This window comes from Hemitrygon akajei, chromosome 4 (assembly GCF_048418815.1).
Source record: "Hemitrygon akajei chromosome 4, sHemAka1.3, whole genome shotgun sequence".
Lineage (NCBI taxonomy): Eukaryota > Metazoa > Chordata > Chondrichthyes > Myliobatiformes > Dasyatidae > Hemitrygon > Hemitrygon akajei.
The window spans coordinates 184,812,352-184,833,844 of NC_133127.1; the positions used below are offsets into that span (position 1 = coordinate 184,812,352).

The window sequence follows — 21,493 nt, forward strand, 5'->3', positions numbered from 1 at the left end:
CTGTTGTTGCCAAGAAAATTTTCAGAAACATCCTTGAATGCGATTCCGATTTTCTCCAGTCCTACTAAAGTTCTTCGACTTGCCTGATATTGATGACCTATTTGATATCTGGACCAACTAAAATGCCTTCTTAGCATCAGTTATTCTGACCTGAATTATGAATTGAAACAAAAATAGGAGTTTTTTAAAAATGCTGCTTGATAGGGGCATTTCATGATGATTTTCAGGATCAGCAGCCTAAAATCAATAAGATGCACCCAAAAGTATTCAGGATGCAAAATACTGATTGTCCAGCAATATCAAAGGATTTCAAAGGGATAGAGTCATGCTTAGTAAATGTGGAACAACACAGGGAATACAACATGGAGAAACCTGACATCATTTTGCTATGCAAAAACAAAATAAATTAAGTGCTGAATATTTTTAATGTGAATGAGTGAGAAGTGTTCAAAGGGAACTTGGTGTCCTCATTTACAAGGCTCTGGAATTTATTCATTTATTTCTTTTATTTATTGAAGTACAGCACGGAATAGGCCCTTCGAGTTGTGCCGCCCAGCAACCCCCAATTTAACCCTAGACTAATTATGGGACAATTTACAATGACCAATTGACCTACCAACCGGTACTCCTTTGGACTGTGGGAGGAAACCAGAGCACCCGGAGGAAACCCACGTGGTCACAGGGAGAACGTACGAACTCCTTACAGACAGCAGTGGGAATTGAGTACAAAGATTCAGCAGACGAGTAACCTCATAACCCCGTAACCTTTGACACTCTCACTAATCAAGAACCTATCAACCTCTATTTTAAGCACACCCAATGACTTGGCTCCACAGCCCTCTGGGAATGAATTCTTCAGATTCACCACCTTCGTGCTAAGGGAATTCCTCCTCCTCTCTGTTCTAAAGGGACATCCTACGCCCTCAGAATAGGTTAGGTTGGTTAAGCTGCAATGCATGAAGTAACGTCACACCTGTATGAGGTTTCCATGGATACCAGGAGCACCAAAGCAGTTTATTAATATAATTAACACATTGGCAAATTATTTTTTACATTATATGATTCAATACATGTTCCACTTTACACATTTCTGTTATTTACATGTTACACATGGGTCATGAAATTATAAATAAATAGGCCTGAGATTTACCGTCAAATCAACAGTATACAAGACTATACAATACACAAGGCTAGCTTTTCACTGTATCTTGGTACATGTGACCATAATAAAACAATACTCAATACTCAAAACAGATTTTCTTCCAACTTGTTCCTCTGTATAAATTATGTTAACTAAAAATTGTATCTTTGGAGCAATATTCACATTCGTGGAACATGCCTCAGTGCTTTACAGTCAATATGTTATATTTGAAGTAAGTCACTTTTCTTTCACGTATTTCACCGCCAGGGTCAATACTTATTTCCCATCCCACAATGCCTGGGAGAAGGTGACAGCAAGCTGCTATAATATATGACTGTTCCTCCTCCAGTGTAAGGAATTCCAGGTTTCAAGTCCACCAGTATATTTCTAGGTCAGCGTGATACGAAACATGGAGAGACATCTGCGGGTAATGGTGTTTGCTTGCATTTTCTGCCCTCATCCCCCATTTTTTGCAAAGGAAGTTAGTGGGTGGAGCTCAGAGTCTTAACATGCAGTGGCAGTGTCACTGCAAGGGCACCACGATAGAGAATTGATTTCGTTTGAACACAAGAGATTCTACAGATGCTAAAATTCCAGAGTAACACACACACAAAATGCTCGTGGAACTCAGCAAAGCAGGCAGCGTCTATGGAGAGGAATAAAGAGCTGATGTTTCGGGCTGAGACCCTGTTTATTCTCCTCCCTAAATGCTGGTGACCTGCTGAGTTCCTCCGGCATTTTGTGCGTGTGTAAAGAGTTGAGCTTCCTGGTGACTATAAAGGCCAGAATACAGAGCAACAAACAATCCGCTGGAGGAATTCAGCGGGTCGGGCCTCATCTGTGGGAGGAAAGGTGCTGTTGACATTTCAGGCTGAAACCCTGCACCAGGACTGCTGGTGCCCCTAAGTCCCTCCAGTAGGTTTGGTGACTCTGGAGTTGCAGATAACCGTGTAAATATTGCATTATACCCTTGTCCTGTGTATCGTAGAGATGGAAAGCCCCAGGGCAGTTAAAAGGCAAATCACAGCAGGACCCCAAATCTCCAAGCTGCAGTTTTTATCCAAACACTTGGGAAATACGCCCAAATCTCTGATTTTGCCCGATATCACTTACAATTGATAATTTGTTTTGGTGTGTGTTGTGCTTAGTTATGTTTTGAGCATTCTGGGCATGCTATGTTAGCGCTGGAATATGTAGCAACGATTGTGGGCTGCCCCCAGCACATCCTCAGGTGTGTTGCTTGTTGACGCAAATGATGCATTTCACTTGTTCCATTCCCCATTCTGACTCCCTTCGTACCCTTTCTCTTCTCCACACTTCCGCATCACAGCCCTTCTCCTTCCCTTTCCCCCATGACCCACTCTCCTCTCCTATCAGATTCCTTCTTCTTCCGCCCTTTACCTCTTCCACGGATCACCTCGCAACTTCTCACTTCATCCCCTCCTCCCCCACTGACCTACCTTCCCCCTCACCTGGCTTCAACTATCACTTCCTCTCCCCCCCACCTTCTCAATCTGGCTTCTCTCCACTTCTTTTCCAGGCCTGTTGAAAGGTCTCAGCCAAAAATGGCAAACTGCTTATTCTCTCAATGCTGCCTGACATGCTGAGTTCATCCAGCGTTTTGTGTTTTACTCCGGATTTCCAGCATTTGCAGGATACCTTGCGTCACTGTATGTTTCCACAAACCTGAATCTCAAAGGGTGCCTTCTGCCTGCCCACATTCCAGATGACTGCCGGACAGGTCAGTGACTCTCACCCACCACTGCCAGTCTGAAGGACAGTGGTAATGGCGCACACTCCTCCACCAACTCAAATGGAAGACCTCACCTTCAACCCTACAACTGACTGCCCTTCACAGCCAGGGGCTGCATGGTGTTGCTTAAGGTCTTGTCGCCATCGTCAACGGGGAGACACGGGCATAACTTCTGGACCTTCCGCCGAAACTCCTTTGAGGCAAAGTAATACAACAACGGGTCAAAGCATCCATTTAAGCTGATCAGAGCCAGGGAGAGCTTGTAGATGACATAGATCGGTCTCTTCTGGCTGGAGCGTACAAAATGGACAATCATAATAATATGTGTGGGGAGGTAACAGATAGTAAAGACAAACAGCACCATAATTGTCAAATAAACAATCTGTCTCCTTGACTCTTTCATTTCCATTGCTGGGGTCTTCAGTAGGGTTCTGATAATCTTAGAATAGCACACTAGCATGACTATAAAAGGGAAGAGGAAAAAAAGGAAAATCTGAATGGAAAAGTAGAGATAAAAATAAAACAAGGCTGGGAACATGTCACGGCGCATGATGTCGAAGCAGGTCGTGATCTTCAGGACCGCAACTTCATACGTTAGCTCGGAGTACATCAGCGGCGAGTGGGCCGACAAAACAAAGAGCCAAACGATGACACAGAGTAAGACGGCGGTTTTAATGGTGCGGAACTGAGAGGAGTGCAGGGGGTGGACGATGCCGAGGTAGCGCTCCACGCTTATCAGCATGACGGTCAGGATGGAACAGTGCATGTTCCCGTAGAAGAGGAGGGTCACCAGTCGGCACAGCGGCTCTCCCACGACCCAGTTGTTCCAGTTCCAGTGGTATATGATCTGGAAGGGCAGCATCAAGCTGTAGAGAAGATCCGTGATGGCCAGGTTGATGGAGAATATCATGGTGGGGGTCTTGGGCCACATGCGGCAGCACAGCAGCCAGAGGGACAGTGCATTGAGGGGAGTGCTGATGACAAAAATGGCCAGGTAGATGGTGGGAAGAGTGTGGTGCAACATTGAGTTGGTGAGCATCTCTAACGTGCTGTTCTCTATCGTACTGCCATTCATCCTGCGGCAGGAGCAGAGACGGGTGCTTCCAAGGAAGAGGGAGCAAAAACCTGGGAAAAGAGCAGAAAAAATATATTCAATATTCACATGATGTTTGCAAAGTGCTGTCAACAATATTAACCTGAAAATAACTTGTATGCATGCATGTGTGTGTGTGTGTGTCTGTCTGTCTACCTGTGTGTGTGAATGTATGTGTGATTGTGTTTGTGTGTGTGTGTGCTCATCTATGTGTGTCTGTATGTGTGCCTGTATGTGTCTATATCTGCATGACTCTGTGTGTGTGTGTATATGAAAGTGTGTGTGTGTGTGTGTTTCTGAGTGTGCGTGCAAGTGTGCACATGTGTGCATGCGATTTTAAACTGTTCTAATTTTAAACTCTTAGAACCTCAACAGAGATAAGAATCATATCGCTGCAAAATTTTTCACACCTTTAAAGTTACAAAAACAGTTCACTAGTCTGCCCGGAAGGTGAACGTTAGCATTTTCCCTGACATTCTTTCTGGGCCCTGTGACACAGATCAATACTGGATGGAGTGATCGGTTTAAAGTGTCTGCTTTAATGAGCTAAGCATTGTATTACCAAACAGGTACAGTAAAACTGTTTACAGGTATTCCTTGATTTATAATTAAACAAATTATCAATTTTCAGTATAATATTATAGTGCCTTTGGAGTCTTCAGGTGTCTACGCCACCTTGAGCTACCTGCCAGCCTAGTCATCACATGGGAGCCGAAGCATGGGAAGATTAACCCTGGGTGCCCTCCCAAGACTATGGTCAACACACTCCTAGAAGATAACGGCATGGCTAATGTAGATGAACTGAACACACTGATGAGGCAGAGGGTGGAGTGGAGAGTCCGTCATCGTGCCCAACGCTGGCCCTTTAGGCCTGAGTCGACGTAGTAGTAGTTTGGAGTCTTCAATTTACAAAGCTATTTTTTGCCATTCTGGGAATATGCTATACCAAAATATCTATAATACTTTTTACCTAAACTTTGTAATTTACAAAATTTCTCTTGGCAAAATAATTTCCAAGAAGACATGCCTTCCCAAAGTTTAGAATACATAATTATCAAGCTATGTATACTGTACACACCCTTGAGTCTTGTCTTCTTGCGGGCAGTCATAATACAAAGAAACAGAGCCCAGACATAGATACACAGAGTCACACAGATATAGACATTTTAAAAAGAGCCCATTTTAAAAAGAAACCCACACAACAAAAACCATCAAACATCCAATGAGCGAGAAAAATAACAAATCATGCAAACAATAAAAATGTAAACAAAAAACAAAAAGACACAGAGAGCGTGACTGCAGAGTCCCCAAAAGTGAATCCACAGCCACAGAGCCCGTTCAGTGCTGAGGGGGAGTGCCGATGTTTACAGGCTACAGCCGTTGAATCAGTTCAGCGCTGAAGCGAACAAACCAGAGAGTAGTGAGCAGAAGACCAGTTCGTTGTAATTTACTGGAAATAATGGGGTGTCAAAGGTTGTTCAGTAAATCATGTCTCAACCACTTCCTCCATCATCACACTCATCTTTAAATGCTTCATATGACTTTTGACATAAAATAGTGTTACAATGAAAAGTCCTATTATTGAAGAATTAGACTAACATCCAACTAGGTCTCAGAATGTTTTATTTTCATAAGAATGGCTCAGAAAATCACCTATTTCACAAATTCCACTCAGTAGTAACACACTGAAAAACCACAGTGAAAACTACGAAGATTTTCAATGTGCTACATTGTCTGGATAACATGATTCACAGCTCACCTACCCTGGAAAAGATGAAAGGCACATTAGCACTGCATTTTTGATTGTTGTTCATTTTGTTGTTGGAACAAATTTCGATACCATCATAGGACAATGCAGAAATCTCAAAACTGAGTTTTATTGTCGTCTGCACAAGTACGTTTAACCACAAATGCAAGAAAAAAACAGAAGATAGAAGAGAGCAACACAGGAACAGCATTAATCCAAACCAATTAAATTAGTAGTCTACACAATGTCCGTGTCCTTCCATTTTCCTCACATTCATGTGCTCTCAAAACATCTCTTAAAAGTCCCTAATGTATCTGCCTCGACCACTGCCCCAGGCAGAACATTCCAGGCACCCACCACTCTCTGTAAAAAACTTGCCCCTCACGTCTCCTTTTAAATTACCTCCCCCTCACCTTAAGCATATGCCCTCTGGTAATAGACTGTCATGATGTGCACTGGCAATATTGGAACCCCAACGTGAAGGAAAGTCAGTCTCGGATGTAGAGACGGCAACCAGAGTTCATCGATAATAATTCCAAAAGAACATCGGTGGCGGAGTTGACGTTTCAGACTGAGACCATTTCCCCGCCCACCTTCTCCCTTACATAGTTTCATTAACTTATACTATTTCTCTCTCCCCACCCCCCACTTTCTTATTCTTGCTTCTGCCCCCTTCCTTTCTGCCCAAGATGAAGGGTCCCGAAACATTGACTGATGATTCCTCTCCATAGACCCTGCCCGACCTGCTGAGTTCCTCCAGCATTTTGTATGTGCTGCTATGGTGAGGTGGCGATTAGGGCTGTACAGGTTGGTTCAAGGAGAGAAATAGATGAATAAACTCCTCTGGGGCTTTCAGCCGAGTACAGATACAGGAAGCCTGATAGGAGCACATTTGTGATATACGCCAGGAAAACACTTGATCCCTTTTTCAGGGATGTAGATGTCCTTGGGACTCAAGCTGTTACAAAAAGATATCAGTTGTTTGCAGAGCAAATACCCCATTTATTGTTGTGCTTTTTGACTTCATGGGAGAAATACAATTACTAGCAACAGGCTGAAATTGTCCTCCACGTGATAACATTGAAGTCTTGTTAAAACAGGGAATAGAATTCCACACCCCTCTCCAAATATATTTGAGCATTTGTAAATGGAATCCTTTCCAGATGAATGCTTTGTATGGCTAACACGAGGTGGCATAACTTTAAGCGTTAGGAGGAAAGTATGGGGAGGGGTATACTGTAAGAGGTAGAATATCAGATTTGATTCAGGTGTACAAGATGATAAGAGGCATAAATTGAGTGGACAGCCAGAGAATTTTTCCCAGGGTGAAAATGGCTAATACCGAGGGGAATAATTTTAAGCTGATTGGAGCAAAGTATAGTGGGACTGTCTGAGGTAAGTTTTTTTACACAGAGATAGGTAAGTGCGTGGAACACACCGCCAGGGATGATAGTAGAGGCAGATACATTAGAGACATTTAAGAGACTCTTAGATAGGCACATGGATGAAAGAAAAATGGAGGGCTGTGTGAGAGGGAAGGATTAGATTGATCTTGGTGTAAATTAAAGAGTTGAGGCAACATCATGGGCTGAAAGGGCTGATTTGTGCTGTGCTGTTCTGTGTTCTGTGAACTTCCTGAGCCACTTAAGTAACAGAAACAATAACCTTTTAGGAGATTAGCACATCTGCTGAGAGGTGAGATGCCAGCAAATGCATCAATAATTGAGCAGATTTCTTAGAAGAGTCAGACCTTCTTTCCCTCCATGTACGTGAAAGCATCAATTCTAATTTTAGTTGTTATTTGCGTACCTTCACTAACTTCCTTTCTGAAGGCGATGCACTGCAGAAAGGCGATTAAGGCAGAATTAACAAAACTGAAGTACTTGCTGAGATATTTCAGAGACCAGTTTAGACACAAACTCCAGATTTTAACACCAAACACCAATTTAGAATAACAATATTTTTGTTCTCCTCACAACGCAAAAACTCATCTACACATGAGAAGCAATTTACAAGGGCCAATTAACCTATCAACTCGCAAATTATTTTTAAGGTGCTGGAAGAGCAATTTTGTAATCCTATAATGTGTAGTGGAGTTTCCAATTTGCAAAAAGATTAATATCTCTAAGATTAGCTTTATTTGTCACATGAACATTGAAACATCAAAACATATACAATGAAATGCATTGTTTGACCAATATAGTCCAAGGATGTCCTGTGGGAAGCCTGTGAAAGTCATCATTCTTCCAGTACCAACATAGTATGCCCACAATTTAGTAACACTAACCTGTACATCTTTGGAATGTGGGAGAAAACTGAAGCACCAGAGGAAACCTACACGGTCACAGGGAGAACGTACAAACTCTTTACAGACAGTGATGGGAATTAAACCCCAACTGCTAACATTGTAAAGTAACAATAATAATATTCAGCACTCCATGCAATTCTGATAAAAGGTACACGCTACTAAACTTAAATAAAAGCGCAACCCAGAAGAATGAAGAATTTATCACTACGGAAGAAGAACTTAACTAATGGAAGAGCATGACCCTTCATAGAAGACATCTCCATGATCTGAGAAGACTAGATGTCAACAAGGAAGCATTGAACGCCTGGCTCAGAGTTGGACACTTCTTCCCGGAAACAGACCAGGTGGTTAACACAAAAAAGTATCAAAAATACATAATAAAAGAGTAACAAATTCAAGATGATAGATGTAGAAAATGCTGAGGGAAAACAGAAACAGTCCAATACATTACGGTATCCTGCAGCAGTTTAACTCAATCTGCTTACACAGGAACAATCAAGTGGAAAACATTATTCACCAAAATTTTGCTTTAAAATACGTTCTCACAACATCTTAAATGTTTTTGTGGGATTTAAAATTCAGATCTTAATCAAGGATAGTTAACATCTAGATTTCTTACTCTGATTTTGCAAAAGGAACCATGTTCCCAGGTTGATCAAGAAGTTTATCTTTCATCTGTGTGATCAACCAAAAGTATTTGTTTTATCTTCATTTTGTTTTTGTAAATAGTTGTTCAACCACTTTATCGCAGTCAAACCAGAAGTCAGAGAACGAAAAGAGTTATCATCATCAGGCTCAACTGAATTTGCAATTGTGTCACCTGCATATCCGTGGACATCAAGTTTATGCTCTCTAATTATGTTTCCTAAGGGAAGCAGGTATAAGGAGAAGAGTAGGGTAACAAGACACCTTCCCTGAGCAAAACAAAAGGTACATTGCATCTCTTAGAAAAAGTTCTCCTGTACATACAAAAAACTTTCTCTCTGACATATGTGAGCAAAACCAGTTACGGGCATTACCACAAACAAGAGAAAGTCTGCAGTCATCTATGGGAAAAAGAAAACAGTTGACCTTTCGGGCCGAAACCCTTCAGCAGGTCTGGAGAAACAAAACTGAGGAGTAGATCTGAAAGGTGAGGGGAGGGGAGAGAGAAACGCCAGGCGACAGGTGAAACTTGGAGGGGGAGAAATGAAGCAAAGAGCTAGGAAGTTGATTGGTGAAAGAGACAGACTCAAAGCAATCTAGGAGAATGCTGTGGTCAATTTTATTGAAGGCAGCACTTAGATCCAGAAGAATTAGAACTGAGACTAAGGTCACTGACAATTTTGGTAGGTAGTTTCCATGCTGTGGTTTGCTCTATATTTTAACGGAAACTTTTCTAGAATATTGTTCTCATTCAGAAAGTTGTTGAGTTGGTTAAAAATGACTCTCAAAAATCTTGGCCAGGAAGGGAAGATTTGATATAGGCCCGTAGTGAGCAAGTACCTCACTATCAAGTTTGGCTTGTTAAGTAAACACGAGTGAATCTGCAGATCCTGGGAATAAATAAAAATGCAAAATGTTGGCAGAACAGATTATACAACGTATAATCTTCTGTAACTTCCGCCACCTCCTACGGGATCCCACCACCAACCAAATCTTCCCCTCCCCCCCCCCCCACTCTTGGCTTTCCGCAAGTATCGCTCCCTATGCGACTCCCTTGTCCATTCATCTCCCCCATCCCTCCCCATGGACCTCCCTCCGGGCACTCATCCCTGCAAATGGAAGAAGTGCTACACCTGGCCCCACACTTCTTCCCTCACCACCATCCTAGGCCCCAGACAGTCCTTTCAAGTGAGGCACCACTTCACCTGTGAGTGAACTGAGGTGATATACTGTATCCAGTGCTCCCGATGTGGCCATTTAAACATTGGGGAGACCGTTTCGCCGAACACCGGCGCTCAGTCCTCCAGTAGTGGTGGGATCTCCCTGTGGCCACACACTTCAATTCCACAGACCACTCCCACTCCGATATGTCTGTCCATGGCCTCCTCTACCATCAAGATGAGGCCACACACAGGTCGATGGAGCAATACCTTATCTCCTGCCTGGGTAGCCTCCTTCCTGCCGGCATGAACATTCAACTCACAGACCTCCATTGATGCCCTTACCCCATCCCTATCTATAATTTTAGTCTGGTTCTCTCTCTCTCTCTCTCTTTTCCCCCCTCACTATAATCTCCCCCCAGCCCTACCTTTCTTTCTCTTTTATTTCCCATAACTCTCCACCTTCCCCCTAGCCCATTTCTCTCCAACCTATCACTTCCTAACTCTCTACTTCATCCCTCCCCCCACTTCTTATCCCCCCTCAACCATCCCATGCTAATTCACTCCTGATGAAGGGTTTCGGCCCGAAACGTCGTCACTACCTCCTCCCATAGATGCTGTCTGGCCCGCTGAGTTCTGCCAGCATTTTGTGTTTTTATTGGCTTGTTAAGTAGTGGTTCGACAGCTCCATTTTTGAAGACATTTGGAAAATCTCCATTTTCAAGGGATGCGCTAATAATTTTTCTAACAGAATTGAAAACACTATTAAAAGAGTCCTTAAAAATGTGGTAGGAATAGGGTTGAGACAGCAAGTAGAGGGTTTACTCTTTGTTACAATCTTAAAGAGTTCTACATCAGAAATACTTGTATATTTTGATATGGTTGCTATCTTTTTACAGGAGTGTTGAAAGAGGTTACCAGTATCTGTAACTATACTCACCCTAATGGAAGTAATTTTGTTGTTAAAAATATTGCAAATCCCTCACATTTTGTGGCAGATCCTTGACTGAGGACGTTATAGGTTGCTGCAGGGTTCAACGGTCAGATTGTAGTTGAGAATAGTATTCTGCATCTCTGCTGTTCTCTGCAATAATCTGCAGAGCATATAGCAGTGTTAAAGGAGGCTAGCTTTTCCTTGAAGTCATTATGTAAAGTGTTAGACTGAGTGTTCTGCTTTCGTGCTACCCACACATTGTAATTATGACTAATATATTACATTACCTATTATATTTGTGAGGTGCCACAGTAACATAGCAGTTAGCGTGACGCTATTTCGACTCATGGCGTGGAAGTTCACAGCTCATTTCTGACGCTATCGGGAAGGAGTTTTGTACGTACTCTCTATGAATGCATGGGTTTCCTCCGAGTGCTCTGGATTGCTCCTACCATCTAGACATACTGGTTAGTAGGTTAATTGGTCATTATAAATTGTCCTGTGATTAGGCTGGGGTTAATGGGTAGGTTGCTGGACAGTGCAACTCATTTGGCCAGAAGGAGCAGTTCCACGTTGTATCTCTAAATAAATTAATAAAATAAATAAGCTCTTCAGTCTTTTAAAAATTTTATTGCCTTGATGTGCGTATGTATGTATGGCATCCTTTGCCCAATTACATTTTCACTGCAGTTTGGTACATAAACCAATTCCAATTCTCTTTGAGACACTCTTTGAAAATAGTTTTCTTTGTGGGCTCATTGAGACCTACAACACAGTCTGGTATGAAAACACCCTGGCCCTTGAACAGAAAATCCTACGAAAAAGTAGTGTGACATGGCCTAATCCATCGTGGGTAAAACCCCCCCCACCATTGAGCATATCTAGATGAAACATTACGTACACAATGCTGGAAGAACTCAGCAGGTCAGGCAGCATCCGTGAGAAAAGAGTAGCCTACCCCCTCCCCTATCTCTATTACTGGGCTTCGGCCCTCTCTTCCCCCCCATTCCTGATGAAGGGTCTTGGCCCGAAACGTTGGCTACTCTTTTCTCACGGATGCTGCCTGACCTGCTGAGTTCTTCCAGTGTTGTGTACGTATTCTTTGATCCACAGCATCTGCAGTTGTATTTTTGTGTAGATGAAACATTGTTGCAGGAAAGTAGCATCCATCATCAGGGACCTCCACCACCCAGAACATGTTCTCTTCTCACTGCTGCCATCAGTAAGAGGATACAGGAGCCTTAGGACTCACAGTACCAGGTTCAGAAACAGTTATTACCCCTCAGTCATCAGGCTCTTGAACTAGAGGGAATAACTTCAGTCAACTTTAATTGCCTCATTATTGAAATGTTCTCACAATCAATGGACTAACTTGCAAGGGCTCTTCATCCATGTTCTTGATATTTATTGCTATTTATTTATTATTATAATTTCTTTCTGTTTGCATTTACACAGTTTGTTGTCTTTTGCACACCAGTTGAATGCCAAGTTGATGTGGTCTTTCATTGATTCTATTATGGATTTATTGAGTATGCCTGTGAGAAAATGAATCTTGGGTTTGTTTATGGTGATCTGAAAATAAATTTACTTTGACCTTTGAACACTGATTTTCTCAAAGTTTGAAGTAAGTTTATTATCAAAGTATGTCAATGTCACCATATACTACACTGAAATGCATTTTCTAGTGGGCCTTCGCAGAACATGACCATGTTTCTGATGCTGCTGTTGTTTCGGGGCCATCCTTATGCTAATAACAAACTGGACCAGGCAGTGATCAGTCTGATGACTCTAAGAAACTGATGCAGATTTCCTTGCCAACTCTCACTAGGATGATGTTATTAACAAGCAGCTGCTAGTATCTGGATGAAGGATGCATCATTAAGTCAGGGGGAGTCAAGGAGAGGTAAATCCATACTACCATAAGCTATAGGAGCAGAATTCGCCCATTTGGCCCATCAAGTCTGCTCCTCCATTCTATTATGGCTGATTTATTACCCCTCTCAACCCCATTCACCTGTCTTCTCCCCGTGACCTTGAACACTCATCAAGAACCTATCAACCTTTGCTTTCAATATACCCAATGACTTTGCCTCCATAGGTTCTGCGGCCAATGAATACAACAGATTCATTACCCTTGGCTAAAGAAGTTCTCCCTCATTTCTGTCTGTCTATTCTGAGGTTGTGCCCTCTGATCCTAGACACCTCTCGAAAGAAAACATCCTCTCTACATCCACTTTGTGTAGGCCTTTCAATATTGCTAGGTTTCAATGACATGCCCCCTCAATCTTCTAAACTCCAGAAAGTGCAGGTCGAGAACCATGAAACACTCCTCATGCAGTAACCTTGTCAATCCCAGGATAATTTTTGTGAACCTCCTCTGGACCCACTCCAATGCCAACACATACTTTCGCAGTTAAGGAGCCCAAATCTGCTCAGAATCCTTGTGACATCAGACTAACTCACTCACAATAGCAAAATTTACCCTACTGAAGACAGCGTTCCTCTTCCAGTTTGCCCTTCAAGAAGAAGTACCCAACCAGAGCATGGTTCTTGAGTTGCCAATCTCTCATCAACCTGGATAAAGTGATTGGCTTTATTTGCCACCTGTACATCAAAACATACAGTGAAATCTGTTGTTTCGCATCAAATCAAATCAGTAAGGATTGTGCCAAGGGCAGCCCACAAGTGTCATTGTGTTTCTGGCTTTTTTATGATCACAAGTCACTGCTGGATACAAAGACTATCCCATCAGCTAGTTGTTCAACAGCAATGGAGCTGGGCTTATTCATATCATTGTTGTGTTGTTGTCTGGACTTGTGTACCATAAAGCAGAGACAGTGTGCGATCCAACCAATGGGGCAAATAATTGTCTTGGATGTTTTCATCGGGATCACAAGACCCTGTTGTGCACTAGTAGCATCGAATTCTGCCAGTCTGGTTCACTGGTTCATTGGCAAGGTCAACAGCAGGGGAACTGCTTTGCCCCGGTTGTGGCGAGGACTAGGCCTTGGCCCTAGGGTCACTTTGGACGCAGTGACCAGTTGCAGTCGCACAGTGGAGAGAGCAGGCGCCTCTGCTGGGAACGTTGAAATCCATGCTGTGTTGGGGCCTGGCCCTTCCTGTTGGTGCTCTCTCGGTGCTGCCCTCCAGTATTTGCTCAGCAAAAGAACAAGCTGGACTAGGACAATCTACAGTCATGCCACTCACGGACTCAGGCTACTTTTTCTTTGTGACTGTATGTTTTTCTGAAATCGTAACCATATGTGCTATGTGCATCGTGCTATGTGCTACTGATAAGGTGCTTTGCACCTTGGCCCCAGGGAAGTGCTATTTCCTTTGGCTACATTCACGTCTGGATGAATGATAATCATTAGTTATCTCAAACTTGAACAACTTAGCATGCCTACTACTTACTAACCCTAACCCGTACGTCTTTGGAATGTGGGAGGAAACTAGAGCACCCTGAGAAAATCTATGGGGAGAATGTACAAACTCCCTACAAACAGAGATGGGAATCAAATTCCGATCAGTGATTACTGGTGCTGTAAGTCGATTGCACTACCCATTTGACGCTAGCAATCTGAAGGCTGAATCTCTTGCAGGATGTGGTAGTGGTCAAAGTTTCAAGATTAAAATAGTCAAAGTACATTTATTGTCAAAGAACAGCATGTATGCAGTATACAACCCTGAGATACATCTTCCCACAGACAACCACAAAACAAGAAAACAAGTTCAGAGAAAAACATCAAAACCCTAGCGCGCGCACACACACACACACACACACACACATACACACACACACACACACACACACACACACACACACACACATACACACACACACACACACACACACACACACATACACATACACTCACACACACACACACACACACACACACACACACACACACACACAAACACACACACACAAACACACACACAAACACACATACACACACACACACACACACATACACATACACACACACACACACACACACACACACACACACACACACACACACACACACACACACACACACACATTAAAAAGGAGCAAATCATTCAAATGGTGAAATAAAGAGCAAGAATCACAGAATATAAAACATGAGACCACTAACTCATCGAAGCAGTCCAGGAATGGTCAGTTCCAGCTCAGTTCAGTTCAATCTAGTGCTGTTACGTTCGTTAACTGCAGGCCGCAGAGCCGGTCCTCCCCAATCAAAATTGCACAAAATAGCAACAAAAAAAACCAGAAACCAGAAACACATCATAACATGAACTGCAGAGTCGCTGTAGTTACTATAAATTGATTAATCTGAATTATGGGTAATAACACCCTTGTGCCAATTGATCCAGAAATATCTGTTCAAATTCCATAACAAGATCCATCAAATTTTCTCTTTTTATTCATTTATTGAGATACAGCACAGAGCAGGCCCTCCAGCCCTTTGAGCTTCACCACTCAACAACCCTTGCTTTAACCCTAGACTATTCATGGGACAATTTACAATGACCGATTAACCTACCAATCGGTACATCTTTGGACTGTGGGAGGAAACCAGAGCACCTGGAGGAAACCTGTGCAGTCACAGGGACTACGTACACACTCCTTACAAGACAGGGGTGGGAATTGAAGCTGGGTCGTTGATACTGTAAAGCTTTGTGCTAACCACCATGTCACCCTTATCAGTGTTGGTGACGGGATTTACTTAAAGATCCAGCAGCTCGCGATTGAAGTTCACAGATGGAAATCTACCAATATTAACTATTCTCCTATATAAGTGACTCCAGACCTACCATGCAATTAAATCTCCCCCATTAGTTCAGAGATACTTTGAGATGGATAACATATATTGGCATTGCCAGTAATGCCCATATCTAAAGACAATTAAGTTATCAGATCACAGAGTCAAAGAGTTATTCAATACTGAAACAGGCCATTGTTGGAATATTTGATCACCATTTTAATATCTTGATTCTTGTAAACCATGTTACTATTTGGTATTAAAATAAGTAACGGTAGATAAATGACCAATGAGCATTGTGGGTAATGAGGTACAAGTTAACCATTACATGACCCTTATCTGAATGGTACATAATGAGACATCTGATAGAGATACGGTTGACTCGGTTCTTTACCCATATCAAACAAAAGAATGAAATCCAGACTCAAAGTTAATGTAAACAAAGTGGTGTTTGCATTTAATAAACACAGCTCGGGGCATCATAGTTCAGAGTTCAATACTGGCGACTTCTGTATGTCCTCTCCATGGGATGCCTGGGTGTCCCCTGGGTGCTCCAGTTCCCTCCGAGTCCAAGGACGTAATAGGTAGGTGAATTTGTTCCCATGATTAGGTTGGGGTTAAATTGGGGTTGTTGGGGGCTGCAGGGGAGGCATGGCTCAAAGGGCGGAACATAAGAAATAGGAGCAGGAGTAGGCCATCTGGCCCGTTGAGCCTGCTTTGTCATTCAGTAAGATCATGGCTGATCTGAAGGGCCCGACTCCGCACTGAGTTGCCAAATAAAATAACAAGAGATCCTGCCAATGCTGGAGATCTGTTGTAACACACACAAAATGTTGGAGGGACTCAGAAGGTCAGGCAGCATCTAAAGCAGAGGTTCCCAACCTTCTTTATGCCATGGACCCCTACCATTAACTGAAGGGTTGTGGACCACAGCTTAGAACCCCCTGACAGCAGAGGAATAAACAGTCGATGTTTCGGTCGGAGACCCTTCATCAGGACAATGCCTGCAAAGTAAATACAAAGTAAGCCCTGATGAAGGGTTTTGGCCCAAAACATTAACTACTTATTCATTCCATGTTGCCTGGCTGGCTGTGTTCCTCCAACATTTTGTGTGAGTTGCTTTGAATTTAATTCAAGATACTTTTATCAGGGATTTCAAAGGGACCGGGGGAATCTTGGGAAAATTTGACTTTGATTTTACTTGCTGATGTACTTCCCTGTTTGTTTTTATTTTGATAAATTTAAAGATAATAAAGCTGTAAAACATAGCAATGCGTTAGTAATGGAACCGTTTTGAATTCTCAAGCTTCTATGGGAATAGCTGGACTCAACTCAACTAAGTAAACTGACATTCCCAAAGAGAAGATAATGACTGATTTTTACAGTATTTAGAGTCAAAAGCCTATCTAGTCAGTGGGATAGTTATTAATCACAATGAAGCTATTGGAGTCATTATTCATAGAAAGTGCCTAGAATGCACTGCCAAGGGTGGTGGCAAAGCTGATTCAGTAGGAAGCTTTAAGAGACCGGTTGAAAAAAAAGAATGCAGGGTTATGGGCTGTTTAGGAAGTAAACAGTAGATTAATTGTGAAATAGCTTAAAGGTCACCAAGCAATTGTAAGCTGATTGACCGGTACTGTGCTCTACTGTTCTGTGTTCTATTCATACTGCCCATTACGCAACTGGCATTTAGGACAGCAATGAAGGTCCTCCATTTCCAGTGGTGTCCAGGGCTTCCTTCAAGAACATCACATCCTTGTCATTGGGTTTGGAGTCAGGGCCTTGTCTTGGTAAGGTCACCCATGCCAAACAGGTCAAAGGGTAAAGGCCAGACTTAGAGTGGTCTGCTGGTCCTCCAGGTTCGGGGAGTTCAGCTCAGGACTAACAACCCTGACTGGTCAAACAAAATTGTGATGTAAACAGCAATGAAGATACCCATGTTCTATGTTGATAGGGTTTTAAGGCTTGAAATTTCTACCAGGGGTGATACTCCAATGAAGGGTCTCAACCTGAAACATCAGCTATTTGTTCCTCCCTATAGATGCTGCCTGGCCTGCTGAGCTCCTCCAGCATTACTGTAAATGTATGTTACTCTGGAATTTCAGCATCGGCAGAATCTCCTGTGGTTATGATACTCCGATGAGAATAATTTAATATAATTTGCTTCCTCAAAAGACAGAAAGACACTGTTCCTCAATTGACATTGAAGTATCAGTTTGCATTACAATGCATTACTTCTGAGAATCAGATACCATCATTGAAAGTTAAAGGCGTCAAAAAAGGGTAATCTGTTCATCACACCACACCTTTCTATTTTCTTATACTTGTGGCAATGCAAAAGATGCCCTTTCTGTCATTTCATTTCAGCCAAGGGAGGACTCCCCACAAGACGGTTTCCCTCTTCTGAAAATCAACATCGGTGCAGTAATCATCATCTCCTCCACCAGCAGCTCTTTGGATTTTTTTTGTTTTTGCACAAGTCTCTGTAAACTCGAAAGATTGTTTTGTGGGAAATTCCAGAGGATCAGCAATTTCTAAGATTCTCAAACCACCGTGTCTGGCATCAACAATTATTCCACAGTCAAAGTCACTTAGATCATAAGATATAGGAGAGAATTAGGCCATTTGGCCCATCAACTCTGCTCTGTTATTTCATCATGGCATGAATATTCATCTCAGACCCAATCTCCTGCCTTCCTCCCATATCCCTTCATTCCCCGACCAATCAAGAATCTATAAATCTCTGCCTTGACTATCCAAAGAGACTTGACCTCCACAGCTGCCTTGTGGCAAAGAATTCCACAGATTCACCACTGGCTAAAAAAATTCCCCCTTATCTCTGTTCTAGAAGGATGCCCCTCAATTCTGAGGCTGTCCTCTGGTCTTGTTCTCTCCTGCCATAGGAAACATCCTCTCCACATCCACTCTATCGTCTCCATTCTCATGTGTGGTCTGAACAGCATCTGACCTTTTGACCATGCCCGCATGCTTTTATGGATTCAGTTGCTGCCACATGATTGGCTCATTAGATGCTTGCAGTAATGTGCACATACACCTGATAAAATGGCTACTGAGTATGGATTGTGTCGCCTGCTATGACCTAGAATTTCAGTTTCAGAGGAGTGAGGCTACTTCTCTTTGCTTACAAGGAGCGAAGCAGAAATTTGTACAACACAGCTGTGAGAAGAAGAACTTAACACTTAGTTTCACAATATGGCATTTGCCTTCCTCACCACTGAGTCGACCTGCAAGTTAACCTTTAGGGTGCTCTCCACAAAGACTCCCAAGTCCCTTTGTGTCCCAGATTTTTGGATTTTCTCCCCGTTTAGAAAATAGTCCACACATTTATTTCTACTACCAAAGTGCATGACCATGCATTTTCCAGCATTGTATTTAATTTGCCACTTTCTTGCCCATTCTCCTAATCTGTCTAAGTCCTTCTGCATCCTACCTGTTTCCTCAACACCACCTGCCCATCCACTAATCTTCGTATCATCTGCAAACTTAGCAACAAAGCCATCTATTCCATCATCTAAATCATTTATATACAACATAAAAAGAAGTGGTCCCAACACCGACCCCTGAGGAACATCACCAGTCACTGGCAGCCAACCAGAAAAGGATACTTTAATTCCTATTGGCCGCCTCCTACCCATCAGCCAATGCTCTAACAATGTTAGTAATTTTCCTGTAATACCATGAGTTCTTACCTTGGTAAGCAGCCTCATCTGTGGCACCTTGTCAAAGGCCTCTTGAAAGTCCAAATATGCAACACCCACTGCATCTCCTTCAGCTAGCCTACTTGTAATCTTCTCAAAGAATTCCAACAGGTTCGTCAGGCAGGATTTTCCCTGAAGGAAACCATGCTGACTTTGTCCTATCTTGTCATGTGTCACCAAGTACTCCATCATCTTGTCCTTAACAACTGACTCTAACATCTTCCCAACCACTGAGGTCAGGCTAACTGGTCTATAATTTCCTTTCTTAAAGAGTGGAGTGACATTTGAAATGTTCCAGTCCTCTGGCACCATGCCAGAGTCCAATGATTTTTGAAAGATCATTTCTAATGCCACCACAATCTCTAATGCTACCTCTTTCAGACCCTAGGGTGCAGTTCATCTGGTCTAGGTGACTTATGTACCTTTAGGCCTTTTTAGCTTTTTGAGGACCTTCTCTCTAATAATAGTAACTGCACCCACTTCTCTTCCTTCACACACTACAACGTCACAGTGATAACTTTCACAGTTATCCTACTGGCTGATGGATCTTTGAAGGAAAATGGAGACCAAGAGGAAACCCAGGTGGTCACGGAGAAAACGTACAAATTCCTTACAGACAGCGCTAGAAATGAACTCCAAACTATGATGCCCCAAGCTGTAATAGCATTGCGCTAACAGCTATGTTACCATCACGCCCTCCAACATTTTGTACGCGCTACTCTGCATTGTAACGCTGTGCTTTTATGTTTCACAAATTAAAATTTTACCCAAAACCCGATCCACAACCATGTCCCGTTTCCTATGTTACACATAATTACCAGAGAACTTCAACCATTGTGAGGCGTTTATTGATTAGTTAATTACAGATATTAAGTCAAGCTAAAGTCGAGTTTATTATTGTGTTGCCCTTAAGGCATTTGTTTAGCTTTATTACATTTTCGCTTTAGTAATTCGTTTGTAATTATTTTCTAGTTAAAGTTAAGGCTGTTGAAAGTAAATTCATTGCCTGTGATGTATTGCGGTATGCGATGATGTCACACCCGGTTTTGCCGCGTCTTGTGGGAAAATACCGGTTTGGAGAAACGGGAAGGAGGGGACTTGTGTGTGCAGGATCAGCGCAAGAAAAGTTTTCATTCTACGCACTAAGAAACATCATTGAAGCAACGCCGTAAGTTCATAAGACAATCGATATGTTGGAGTAAAAACGTTATCGCTGATTCTGTTAAAAGTAATGACGGTTGATAAAGTTATTTTCTCGTGCTATTCAAAGCGTTGCTGGATAGTTTGTGTGAAGTGTATTTAAAGTTGTTGATGGCGTAGGTAGATTCTGACTGTATGTTGTACTTTAATGTAATATAGTTTGTTGTAGTTTTACTTTTGCAAGTATTTATGATGTAAATGTGATGCCAAGAAGAAAACAAATACTGTATATATTTTGTATTGTTTTATCAACAGTTTTCACCATACATTAATGTGGAAGAGTGAACAGTAAACGGTTAATCTTACTGCGATCCTGCCCTCATTGACTACGGTTTACCTCAGTGTTTAGGTCAGAGTTTCTACACCTGCACGAGAACACTACAATTATCATTGGCACATGTATGGTGAGGAGTAAGCAGAATGAAAAACTTGTTTGCAGCAGCATCACAGGCTTTGAAGATTAGTCAATTTTTATTTGTCACATGTACATCAAATGCATCATTTACATTAATTCAGACCAGCAAGGATGCGCTGGAGGCAGCCCACAAGTATTTCTATGCTTCTGGCTCCAACATAGCATGCCCACAACTTACTAGCTCTCACCCGTACATCTTTAGAATGTGGGAGGAAACCAGAGCACCTGGAGGAAACCCACACAGCTTTGGGGAGAACAAAGAAACTCCTTACAGACAGCAGTGGGAATCGAAGCCTAATCACTGGCACTGTAAAGTGATTGCACTAATCGTTACGTTACCATGCCTTCCATACCAACACAGAATTGAAATTATGCATGTAATAAACATGGCTGTGGAGAGAGAGAGAGAGAGAGAGAGAGAGAGAGAGAGAGAGAGAGAGAGAGAGAGAGAGAGAGATGAGAGAGAGAGAGAGAGAGAGAGAGGAAATAGTGCACTAAAAAAAGACCAGAGGGCAAAATAAAAAGACAATGTGTTTGCTAAGACGTAAAATAATAAAATAGCAGCTGGTCTTTCTATAATTGTAAGGATTGACAAAGAAGAGTCAGTGGATGTTCTTTAGTTGGATT

The 21,493-nt window shown here is 42.4% G+C and overlaps 1 protein-coding gene across 1 annotated transcript in view; it reads right to left on the reverse strand.

Annotated features, from left to right (window-relative positions):
- Nucleotides 1-1,000: 1,000 nt before the first annotated feature.
- Nucleotides 1,001-21,493, reverse strand: part of LOC140727030 (P2Y purinoceptor 8-like) — a 64,341-nt gene continuing 43,848 nt past the window's right edge. The window contains exon 2 of the mRNA XM_073044199.1: nucleotides 1,001-4,019. Within this exon, the coding sequence (XP_072900300.1) occupies nucleotides 2,977-3,969 (993 nt within the window). The 5' untranslated portion in view covers nucleotides 3,970-4,019 and the 3' untranslated portion in view covers nucleotides 1,001-2,976. The remainder of the gene's footprint in view (nucleotides 4,020-21,493) is intronic.